This window comes from Pristiophorus japonicus, chromosome 19, assembly GCF_044704955.1.
Source record: "Pristiophorus japonicus isolate sPriJap1 chromosome 19, sPriJap1.hap1, whole genome shotgun sequence".
In the NCBI taxonomy this organism is placed as follows: Eukaryota; Metazoa; Chordata; class Chondrichthyes; family Pristiophoridae; genus Pristiophorus; species Pristiophorus japonicus.
The window spans coordinates 2949543-2962487 of NC_091995.1; the positions used below are offsets into that span (position 1 = coordinate 2949543).

The following is a 12945-nucleotide window of genomic DNA, read 5'->3' on the forward strand; positions in this document are numbered from 1 at the left end:
CCAATGAGTAGAGGCCCAACCTACTCAACCTTTCCTCATAAATCAATCCCCTCATCTCCAGAATCAACCGAGTGAACCTTCTCTGATCTGCCTCCAAAGCAAGTATATCCTTTCGTAAATATGGAAACCAAAACTGCACGCAGTACTCCAGGTGTGGCCTCACCAATACCCTGAATAACTGGAGCAAGACTTCCCTGCTTTTATACTCCATCCCCTTTGCAATAAAGGCCAAGATTCCATTGGCCTTCCTGATCACTTGCTGTACCTGCATACTAACCTTTTGTGTTTCATGCACCAGGACCCCCAGGTCCTGCTGTACTGCAGCATTTTGCAATTTTTCTCCGCATTCCATTATACCTTGCGATATCACAACATTTACAGTCCACCACACCCGAAACCACTTGATCTCGCGGAAAGGCGTAAATCACAGCCACCGATGATGGAGCGATTATAATCAGGGATGCTCAAGAGGGCAGAATTTGAGGAGCGCAGACATCTCGGGGGGGGGGGGGGGTTGTGGGGCTGGAGGAGATTACAGAGATAGGGAGGGGCGAGGGCCATGGAGGGATGTGTAAACAAGGATGGTGAATTTTGAAATCGAGGCATTGCTGAACCGGGAGCCAATGTAGGTCGGCGAGCACAGCGGTGATGGGTGAGCGGGACTCGGTGCGAGTTAGGACACAGAGCTACCGAGTTTTGGATCACCTCTAGTTTACATCGGGTAGAATGTGGGAGGCCAGCCAGGAATGCGATGGAATCGTGAAGTCTAGAGGGAACAAAGGCATGGATGAGGGCTTCAGCAGCAGATGAGCTGAGGCAGGGGTGGAGACGGGCGACGTTGCCACTTATGGGGGGAGCCCAAGACAAGGGGCCATAAATTTAAGACCGTCACTAATCAATCCAATAAGGAAGTCAACAGAAATCCCTTTACCTGGAGAGTGGGGTGAATGTGAAACTCGTTATCACAGCGAGTGGTTGAGGCGAATACCATGGATGCATTTAAGGAGGAACTTGATATGTACATGAGGGAGAAAGGAATAGGAATGTGCCCGATGAAATGAGCAGTAACAGGGTGGGAGGAGGCTCGTGTGGAGCATAAAGACCGTCATGGACCAGTTTGGCCCAATGGCATATTTTCTGTGCTGTAAAATTCAATGCAGTTCTATGCAAAAGAGCCGTTAAGATGGGATTAAAATGAAATCTTGGCCTTTATTGCAAAGGGGATAGAGTATAAAAGCAGGGAAGTCTTGCTACAGTTATACAGGGTATTGGTGAGGCCACACCTGGAATACTGTGTGCAGTTTTGGTTTCCATATTTACGAAAGGATATACTTGCTTTGGAGGCGGTTCAGAGAAGGTTCACTCGGTTGATTCCGGGGATGAGGGGGTTGACTATGAGGAAAGGTTGAGTAGGTTGGGCCTCTCTACTCATTCGAATTCAGAAGAATGAGAGGTGATCTTATCGAAACGTATAAGATTATGAGGGGGCTTGACAAGGTGGATGCAGAGAGGATGTTTCCACTGATGGGGGAGACTAGAACTAGGGGGCATGATCTTAGAATAAGGGGCCGCCCATTTAAAACTGAGATGAGGAGAAATTGCTTCTCTCAGAGGGTTAATCTGTGGAATTCGCTGCCTCAGAGAGCAGTGGAAGCCGGGACATTGAATAAATTTAAGACAGAGATAGACGGTTTCTTCACCGATAAGGGAATAAGGGGTTATGGGGAGTGGGCAGGGAAGTGGAGCTGAGTCCATGATCGGATCAGCCATGATCGTATTAAATGGCGGAGCAGGCTCGAGGGGCCGTATGGCCTACTCCTGCTCCTATTTCTGATGTTCTTATGTTCAGTGGCCCAGACTCCTTCAAATGAAAAGTAGCTACACGCCAATTCCCGTCTTACCGAGGAGCTCACCTGAGAGTTCGCATGAAGGCGCCGGAGACGGCAAAATAGGGAATGTCTTTGGGTTTATCGAAGGCCCAGTAGTAGGAGGCAAAAGCACCCGCCAGAGTACACTGTCCCAGGGCAATGACAAAGTTCATGCACCACAGAAAGCCGATAATGTTGTAGATCTGAAGATTGAAGAGATTGCGCTGCAAGATTCCCTCATCGTTGTATTTGTAGAAGACGCACTTTGCTCCTTCACAGTCATACTTGGAGATGTTGTAATTCTACAGAGAGTGAGAGAGACAAGCAAAAAGATGCTCACTAGAATCCCACCACACTTGTGTAAAAAAAAAAAGATATATATTTTCCTTGTGTCATCTTCTGTCAACACTTTGGAGCAGAAATTCCAACCTCCCTGGGTCCGTACCAAGTTTCTTGAAGGAGCAAGGATGTCTCATTACAGTTATACAGGGCCTTGGTGAGACCACACCTGGAGTATTGTGTGCAGTTTTGGTCTCCTTACCCAAGAAAGGATATACTTGCCACAGAGGGAGTGCAGCGAAGGTTCACCAGACTGATTCCTGGGATGGCAGGACTGTGGTATGAGGAGAGATTGGGTCGACTGGGCCTGTATTCACTAGAGTTTAGAAGAATGAGAGGGGATCTCATTGAAAGGTATAAAATTCTGACGGGGTTGGACAGACTGGATGCGGGGAGGATGTTTCCCCGGGGCTGGGAAGTCTAGAACAAGGGGTCACAGTCTCAGGATACGGGGTAGGAAATTTAGGACCGCGATGAGGAGAAATGTTTTCACTCAGAGGGTGGTGAACCTGTGGAATTCTCTACCACAGAAGGCTGTGGAGGCCAAGTCACTGAATATATTTAAGAGGGAGAGAGATAGATTTCTAGACACAAAATGCATCAATGGGTATGAGGAGAAAGCGGGAATATGGTGTTGAGATAGAGGATCAGCCATGATCTTATTGAATGGCGGTGCAGGCTCGAGGGGCCGAATGGCCTGCTACTGATCCTGTTTTCTATGTTTCTACGGATCCGGGAAGGCATCGGAAAAGTCAGCGTGCAATGCGCTGAAAATCAGCTTTTCCGATCGGTCAAGCTGGAGCTGGACAGATCCTCTGCATCTCGGAGCAAGGACGTTTGCAAGAGCAAGATTGCGGGATTTGCCCATATCTTGCCCAGCAAATGTCCTCTGAATTCTTGCGCCTGATAGAAGCAGGCGTGTAACCTACTGTTACAGGCGCAAGTGTTTACAAATACACAAAAACGTTAAAATAAATTTGTAAAAACACATTTTATTTAAAAACCCGCCCCACTACTGCAAGTTTATTTTAAAGCTGAATTAAAAAAACGTTAAAAATCAGGTAATTTTTTAAAAAAAAATAAGACATTAAGAACTTTAATTTAAATGAATCTTAAATATGTAGTGTATATTTTCTTTTTTTTAAATTAGTGTTTTGTGTGTTTGTGGCATTTCTCATTCATAATAATGGGAACTCCTACTTACGGAGTTCCCATTATTATGAATGAGAAGATACTGTACCTGGATTGGCTGCCTAGAACCATGTGACTCCAGCTCCAGCTTACGGACGTCCCGATGTGCACGTGCTGCGATACGCAGGGAGTGAAGGCCTCAGGATCGGAATCTCGCGTGGGGGCAGCGGGAACAGGTAAGTGTGCTTCTTTTTGCCTTTTTTCAGTGGTTTGCCCGCGGGAAGGCCTCGAGCAGGATTTCTAGGCCCATAAATCTGTCTCATAAGAACATAAGAAATAGGAGCAGGAGTGGGCCATACGATCATGGCTGATCCGATCATGGACTCAGCTCCACTTCTGCCCGCTCCCCATAACCCCTTATCCCCTTATCGGTTAAGAAACTGTCTATCTCTGTCTTAAATTTATTCAATGTCCCAGCTTCCACAGCTCTCTGAGGCAGCGAATTCCACAGATTTACAACCCTCCGAGAAGAAATTTCTCCTCATCTCAGTTTTAAATGGGCGGCCCCTTATTCTAAGACCATGCCCCCTAGTTCTAGTCTCCCCCATCAGTGGAAACATCCTCTCTGCATCCACCTTGTCAAGCCCCCCCTCGTAATCTTACACGTTTTGATAAGATCACCTCTCATTGGAATTCGGAATAATGAGTAGAGGCCCAACCTGCTCAACCTTTCCTCATAAGTCAACCCCCTCATCTCTGGAATCAACCAAGTGAACCTTCTCTGAACTGCCTCCAAAGCAAGTATATCCTTTCGTAAATATGGAAACCAAAACTGCACGCAGTATTCCAGGTGTGGCCTCACCAATACCTTGTATAACTGTAGCAAGACTTCCCTGCTTTTATACTCCATTACCCGGACATTCATCTCATTACTGTTTATGGCCCCAACCTGTGTGAGAACATCAGCGGGCAGGTCGTGGCCATAAAAGGAACGGCGCGGGGGCCTCGGGAGCAGTGTGGAGGCATAGTACTTCTGGGAGCTGGTGCAGGAGAGCGACTGCACCGAAGAGCGACGTCAACAAGGTCCAGGTCGCTGATTGGAGCGTGGGCAGATACAGCAGGAGCGGCGAGGTCAGGGCGAAGGAGTGGTGTGTGATCGTGAAGCGACGTGATCGGGGCCCAGGGGAGGTGTGGGTTCCGGGCCAGAAGAGGCGAGGGCCCAGGGACAGCACGGGCCCAGCCCACACTGCGGTATGTGAGCGCACTGGATCCGTGCAGCAGAGCAGGTCTCCAGCCGTCCTGGTTAACCCTTGCCACTGGATAAAGGCGGAGCTCTGTCGAGCCCCGTGTGGTGGCTGATGTGTGACGGTCACCACACGTTAAAACAATCCAGGCTCAGGCATCTTCCACCCTTCAATTGGAGTTCAGGACTGGAATATTAGGTCCTTCATTGAAACATCTATGAAATCATCCTTTTGTGGTGTGGCAGCAAGTCGTCCTCATTTCGAGGGACTGCCTACCATGATGATGGTATAACTGTAGCAAGACTTCCTTGCTTCGATACTCCATTACCGAGACATTCATCTCACGACTGTTCGAGAGATCTTGCTGTGCTCCAAAGCGTTTGCTCACAAAATAGTGACGGTACCTCAATGGCTGTGAAGCACTTGGGAGATCTTGAGGACGTGAAAGAGGATAAATAAATACACCTCGTCCTTTCATTTAAAGGAAAAGTCGAGGTTGGGGGTTGGGGCGGAGGGAGGGGGAGGAGAGAATTCAGCTTACGTTACGTACTTGGTGCATCACGAGTGTACTCACCATGGGGTGGCAGGTTTCATTCCCAGTGACGGAGTCACACTTGTCCTTGCCCAAATTCACAACCCGATACAGAGGCTCCCCCGATGTTGCGAGGTAGCTGAACAGCACCAAAAGTTAAGGAAAAAGCCAGACACGAGAAAGAGTTTTTTTTTTAAAAAAGCACGAAAATCTCAAGTCGACCCTGGGAGGCTGAACATAAGAATTGGGAGCAGGAGTGGGCCATTCGGCCCCTCGAGCCTGCTCCGCCATTCAATGAGATCATGGCTGATCTTTGACCTCAACTCCACTTTCCTGCACTATCCCCATATCCCTCGATTCCCTTAATATCTGAAAATCTATCGACCTCCGTCTTGACTTTACTCAAAGACTGAGCCTCCACAGCCCTCTGGGGCAGAGAATTCCAAACATTCACCACCCTCTGAGTGAAGAATTTATAAGAACACAAGAAATAGGAGCAGGAGTTGGCCATACGGCCCCTCGAGCCTGCTCCACCATTTAATATGATCATGGCTGATCCGATCATGGGCTCAGCTCCACTTCCCTGCCCGCTCCCCATAACCCCTTATTCCCTTATTGGTTAAGAAACTGTCTATCTCTGTCTTAAATTTATTCAATGTCCCATCCCACAGCTCTCTGAGCCAATGAATTCCACAGATTTACAACCCTTTTCTCTTCCTGATGTAGAGCAGGGGTGTTCTCCCCCGTGTCCTGGTCAACAAATTTCTCCTCATCTCAGTCCTAAATGGCTGACCCCTGATTCTGAGACTGTGACCCCTGGTTCTAGACTCCCCAGCCCGGGGAAACATCCTCCCTGCATCTACCCGGTCAAGCCCTGTAACAATTTTATATGCTTCAATGAGATCACCTCTCATTCTTCCAAACTCGAGAATATAGGTCCAGTCTACTCGATCTCTTCTTATATGACAGTCCTGCCATCCCAGGAATCAGTCTGATGAACCTTCGTTGCACTCCCTCTATGGCAAATATATCCTTCCTTAGGCGGGTAAGTGGAGCTGAGTCCACGGCCAGATCAGCCATGATCTTATTGAATGACGGAGCAGGCTCGAGGGGCTAGATGGCCTACTCCTGTTCCTAATTCTCATGTTCTTGTGTTCAAAACTGTGCACAATACTACAGGTGAGGTCTCACCAGGGCCCTATATAATTGCAGTAAGACATCGTTACTCTTATACTCAAATCTTCTTGGAATAAAAGCCAACACTCCATTTGCTTTCTTAATTGCTTGCCTGTTAACTTTCAGTGATTCGTGCACAAGGACACCCCAGGTCGCTCTGTGGGATCTTGCTGTGCACAAGATGGCTGCCGGGTTTTTCTGCCCTAACAATGGGTCTGAACCTCCAAGGAGATGACCATCAGATCAAAACTGCCTCTGCCCCCCCACCTGCTCTGGGAGCATGATAGACAACCCCATCATCCCTGTTATCGGCTCTAATCTCTCCTGTCTTCCACCCTATCAGCGACCTTCCCTTTTGTTCTTTCCTCCCCTCCCCCCTTTCAGCGCTCCTTAACAATCCGTTCTTTCCGACCATTCGCCAGTTCTGACCACGGGCCATTGACCCGACACGTGAACTCTGTTTCTCGTTCCACACATGCTGCCCTGACCCGCTGAGATTTCTAGCATTTCCTGTTTCCATTTCAGATTCCAGCACCCGCAGTATTTTGCGTTTGCATTAGGCCACGTCTCTTCTGGGCATGCCCAACTTGAAGTAGTTCTGCTCTTTGCTCAAACGGGATTTCAGTTTGCTTCTTTGACACAGAAACATAGAAAACAGGATCAGCAGTAGGCCATTCGGCCCTTCGAGCCTGCACCACCATTCAATATGATCATGGCTGATCCTCTATCTCAACACCATATTCCCGCTTTCTCCCCATACCCCTTGATGCCTTTTGTGTCTAGAAATCTATCTATCTCCCTCTTAAATATATTCAGTGACTTGGCCTCCACAGCCTTCTGTGGTAGAGAATTCCACAGGTTCACCTCCCTCTGAGTGAAAACATTTCTCCTCATCTCGGTCCTAAATTTCCTCCCCCGTATCCTGAGACTGTGACCCCTTGTTCTAGACTTCCCAGCCCCGGGGAAAACATCCTCCCCGCATCCAGTCTGTCCAACCCCGTCAGAATTTTATACCTTTCGATGAGATCCCCTCTCATTCTCCTAAACTCGAGTGAATACAGGCCTAGTCGACCCAATCTCTCCTCATACCACAGTCCTGCCGTCCCAGGAATCAGTCTGGTGAACCTTCGCAGCACACCCTCTGTGGCAAGTATATCTTTTGTATTATCTTGTTCATCTTCATTGCTTTCTCTTTCCCTTCTCCTGTTTGCTCAAGTCAGACCATCATCCCCTTTTGTCTCTCGAATCTCTCCTGCCTTCCACCCCATCACAGATCTTCACTGTTGTTCTTTCCTCCGCGTACGAATCTGTTCATTTCGAACTTTCCCCAGTTCTGATGAAGGGTCATCGACCCGAAACGATAACTCTGTTTCTCTCTCCACAGATGCTGCCTGACCCGCTGAGATTTCCAGCATTTTCTGGGTTTAATCCAAACATTGGGGCGCTCCGCCTTAGAACACACGAGAAAATTAGGGCATCTCTCCACCTGCCCCTTCACCACCCCTCAATACACTTCAAGTCATCCAAAACTCAACTGCCCCATGTCCTAACTCGCACCAAGTTCCGCTCACCCATCACCCCCTATGCTCGCCGACCTACTTTGGCTCCCAGTTAAGCAACGCCGCGATTTCAAAATTCTCCCCCTTATTTACAAATCCCTCCATGGCCCTCGCCCCTCCCTATCTCTCATCTCCTCCAGCCCCACAAATTCTGCCCTCCTGACCATCCCTGATTATAATCGCTCCACCATCGGTGGCCGTGCCTTCAGCTGCCTGGGCCCCAAGCTCTGGAACTCCCTCCCTAAACCTCTCCGCCTCACTTTCCTCCTTCAAGACGCTCCTTAAAACCTCCCTCTTTGACCAAGCTTTTGGTCACCTGCCATAATTTCTTCTGTGGCTCAGTGTCAAATTTATCTTTTTGTCTGTAACACTGTTGGGAAGCGGCTGAGGAAAAGAGTGTTCGAAGATCAGGCTCTCAAATCTGCCACTAAGCTCATGGTCTACAGGGCTGTAGTGATACCCGCCCTCCTGTATGGCTCAGAGACATGGACCATATACCTCAAATCGCTGGAGAAATACCACCAACTATGTCCCCGCAAATCCCGGGAGGACTGACCACACGCGAGCAGCTCGTTGGGCAGGCCATATTGTCCGCATGTCCGACACGAGACTCCCAAAGCAAGCGCTCTACTCGGAATTCCTTCACGGCAAGCGAGCCCCAGTGGGCAGAGGAAACGTTTCAAGGACCACGCTCAAAGCCTCCCTGATAAAGTGCAACATCCCCACCGACACCTGGGAGTCCCTGGGCCAAAGACCAGTCCGCCCTAAGTGGAGGAAGTGTATCTGGGAGGGCGCTGAGCACCTCGAGTCTCGTCGCCGAGAGCATGCAGAAACCAAGCGCAGGCAGCGGAAGGAGCGTGCGGCAAACCAGTCCCACCCTCCCCTTCCCTCAACCACTGTCTGTCCCACCTGTGACAGGGACTGTGGCTCTCGTATTGGACTGTTCAGCCACGTAAGGACTCACTTTAAGAGTGGAAGCAAGTCTTCCTCGATTTCGAGGGACTGCCTATGCTGATGATGTGACGCACCTTGGAACGTTTTACTATGTTCAAGGCGCGATATAAATACAAGTTATTATCCATAGCCAGGACAAAGCCGTTCCTCTTCAACCTCAGCCCCAGTCTACATTTCCAGCACCGACCCAGCAACTAAAGGATACAGTGCAGTCATTCCCCAGTACGACACACAGATCACCAAGAGGATAAAGGTGACCAAGGGATAAACGAGAGATGACATGATTTGAGCAATTGCCCTGTTGGATGAGAGAGAGAAAAAAACCAAAAGGATTAATCCACATGGGCCACGGATACTGAACATGATTTATCCTGTCCACCTCATGTTCAACACTAACAAATCTAATGCTTACATTTATACAACGCCTTTCACAACCCCAGGAGATCCCAAAGCATCATCGAAACGAGAATGACTTGCTTCCATGCTAAACAAGGATGAGTTCACAGATGTTCCAATGGAGGGCCCGATATTCCAGTCCTGAACTCCAATTGAAGGGTGGAAGATGCCTGAGCCTGGATTGTTTTAACGTGTGGTGACCGTCACACATCAGCCACCACACGGGCTTGACAGAGCTCGGCCTTTATCCAGTGGCAAGGGTTAACCAGGACGGCTGGAGACCTGCTCTGCTGCACGGACCCAGTGCGCTCACATACCGCAGTGTGGGCTGGGCCCGTGCTGCCCCTGGGCCCTCGGCTCTTCTGGGGCCCCGAACTCTCGCCTCTCCCGGGCCCCGATCACGTCCCACCGCAGTCTCTCGTCGCTCCTTCGCCCCGACCTCGCCGCTCCTGCTGTACCTGCCCGCACTCCAATCACCGACCGGGATCTTGGTGACGTCCCTCTTTGCTGCTGTCGCCCTTCTGCACCAGCTCGCACTGCTCCCTGGAATGGCTTCCATGCTGCTCTCCGAGGCCTCCTTGCATGATCTCGACCTGCCGCTGGTGTTCTCACGCAGGTCGAGGCCTTCCCGCTGCTCCAGGCCACTGCTCACTGCTCCCAAAGCACTTTATAGGCTATTAGTAAGAACATAATAGGAGCAGGAGTAGGCCATACGGCCCCTCGAGCCTGCTCCGCCATTTAATACGATCATGGCTGATCCGATCATGGACTCAGGTCCACTTCCCTGCCCGCTTCCTCCAAACCCTTGTCGGTTAAGAAACTATCACTTTGTCTTAAATATATTCAATGTCCCAGCTTCCACAGCTCTCTGAGACAGCAAATTCCAGAGACTTACAATCCTCAGAAGAAATTCCTCCTCATCTCAGTTTTAAATGGGCGGCCCCTTATTCTCAGATCATGCCCCCTAGTTCTAGTCTCCCCCATCAGTGGAAACATCCTCTCTGCATCCACCTTGTCAAGCCCCCTCATAATCTTATACGTTTCGATAAGATCACCTCTCATTCTTCTGAATTCCAAATGAGTAGAGGCCCAACCTCCTCACCCTTTGCTCATAAAAGTCAATCCTCTTGTCCTTTTTAATACACGAGGAAGTGGCAAAGGGTCGCAGATTCTATCCCTCCGGCCTTTCCCCCATCCACCCCAATGGTCTCCAGCAACAACACATGAATAGACCAGCAACCTGCCACCAATACCACCAGAGCAGTAATCAGGTGCACAGGGGAAAATGTGGAGTGATAGGAGGCGGGTAAGTGGGTATAACCATCAATGAATGATGGGTACACCAAGTCAGGCAGCCTCCCGAGCGGGTGGGTCTTGTTCCCTTGATACACATTTACAGGGTGGCGTCAGGAGTTGTACATGGCGACCATTTAATCTGTGGAGTCACTTTCCCAGTAGGGGGCGCTAGTGAGCAGTCATCATCATCGGCAGTCCCTCATATCGAGGATGACTTGTTTCCACGCCAAGAAGGGATGGGTTCACAGGTGTTTGAATGAAGGATCTAATATTCCAGATCCCGATCGACATCGTGAAGGGTGGGAGATGCCTGAGCCGGGATTGTTTTAACGTGTGGTGACCGTCACACATCAGCCACCACACGGGGCTTGACAGAGCTCGGCCTTTATCCAGTGGCAAGGGTTAACCAGGATGGCTGGAGACCTGCTCTGCTGCACGGACCCAGTGCGCTCACATATCGCAGTGTGGGCCGGGCCCGTGCTGCCCCTGGGCCCTCGGCTCTGCTGGGGCCCCGAACTCACGCCTCTCTGGTGAACAGCTCACTCGTGAGCAGTGACACCTACTTGCTGGCCTCCTTGATGAGCGCAATAGCAATCAGGATTCTTTTCCGCAAGAAGATCAGCAGAAGCAGGATTATAACCTCCATGACAGCCAGGATGATCACTGCAACAGGAAGATTTCAGATTCAGACACAGAACTTCTATAGCAATCTCTATCAGTTCTATTCAGCAAATAATCTCAGTAATAAATACCAATATGCTTTAACAGTGAAATATGTTATAATATATAAAATATATAACACACACGCACACAGAAAATATAGCCTCCACAGCTCTCTGAGGCAGCGAATTACACAGATTTACAACCCTCAGAAGAAATTCCTCCTCATCTCAGTTTTAAATGGGCGGCCCCTTATCCTAAGACTATGTCGCCTAGTTCTAGACTCCCTTAACAGTGGAAACATCCTCTCTGCATCCACCATGTCAAGCCCACTCAATATTATGTTTCGATAAGATCACCTCTCATTCTTCTGAACTCTAATGAGTATAGGTTCAACCTCCTCAACCTATTCTCATAATTCAACCCCCTCATCTCCAGAATCAACCGAGTGAACCTTCTCTGAACAGCCTCCAATGCAAGTATATCCTTCCTTAAATACGGAGACCAAAACTGCACGCAGTATTCCAGGTGTGGCCTCACCAATACCCTGTATAACTGTAGCAAGACTTCCCTGCTTTTATACTCCATCCCCTTTTCAATAAAGGCCAACATTCCATTGGCCTTCCTGATCACTTGCTGTACCTGCATACTAACCTTTTGTGTTTCATGCACAAGTACCCCCAGGTCCCGCTGTACTGCGGCACTTTGCAATCTTTCTCCATTTAAATTATAATTTGCTTTTGTATTTTTCCTGCCAAAGTGGATAACCTCACACTTTCCCACACTGTACTCCATCTGCCATATTTTTGCCCACTCACTGAGCCGGTCTATATCCCTTGGCAGATCGTGTGTGTCCACCTCACAGCTTGCTTTCCCACCCATCTTTGTAACATCAGCAAAATTGGAGAGGACCTTTGTCTTACGGATGTTTAATGTGAGGCTCTGACTGTCAAACACTTCAGTGAAGATATCGACGATGGTTTGGAGTTCGGCCTCCGAGTGTGCACAAACATACTGCACGGATGGAGGGGTTTGGTTCTCCCAGTCCAGTATTCCCCCACGGACATTTGTGATAAACCACCAATTATGCCGAGTGGTGAATACAGGGGTCACCTTGTCTCCTGAAAATTGCTCAATTTGCTTTCGAAGGAATATTCCCAAAGTTTTTTCTAACATGGTTCACTGTTTTTTTTCTCTGCCCCACACGGGACGGGCAATCCTAACTTTTTCTGGCACTCCGAGTCTCCTGATATACGCTACAACAGCCATCGCATTCAACAGACAAATCGGCTTTGTTTCTTGGTTCAATTGTTGGGAAGACCGAAGCCATTGCTCTCGGCCCCCGCCACAAACTCCGTTCCCTAGCCGCTGACTCCATCCCTCTCCTTACCAATTGTCTGAGGCTGAACCTCAACGTTCACAAACTTAGCGTAATATTGGGCCCCAAAATGAGCTTCCGGCCTCATTTCCGCAGCCGAACTAAAACCGCCTACTTCCACCTCCGTAACATCGCCCGTCTCCGCTCCCCTGCCTCAGCTCATCCGCTGCTGAAACCCTCATCCGTGCCCACCCCTAGACTTGTCTATTCCAACGCACTCCTGGCTGGCCTCCCACATTCTACCCCCCGTAAACTAGAGGGTATCCAAAACCCGGCAGCCTGTGTCCTAACTCGCACCAAGTCGTGCTCACCCGTCAGCTTCTGTACAAGCTGGCCTACATTGGCTCCCGGTTAAGCAACGCCCCGATTTCAGAATTCTCATCCTTGTTTACAATCCCTCCGTGAACTCACC

The 12945-nt window shown here is 49.4% G+C and overlaps 1 protein-coding gene across 1 annotated transcript in view; it reads right to left on the bottom strand.

The window, feature by feature from the left end:
- Positions 1-12945, bottom strand: part of LOC139230623 (choline transporter-like protein 4) — a 69395-nt gene that overhangs the window by 17333 nt on the left and 39117 nt on the right. The window contains exons 8-11 of the mRNA XM_070862439.1: positions 11059-11158; positions 9009-9101; positions 5157-5253; positions 1914-2170 (exon numbers count right to left, since the gene is read on the bottom strand). Coding sequence (XP_070718540.1) covers positions 1914-2170; positions 5157-5253; positions 9009-9101; positions 11059-11158 — 547 coding nt within the window. The remainder of the gene's footprint in view (positions 1-1913; positions 2171-5156; positions 5254-9008; positions 9102-11058; positions 11159-12945) is intronic.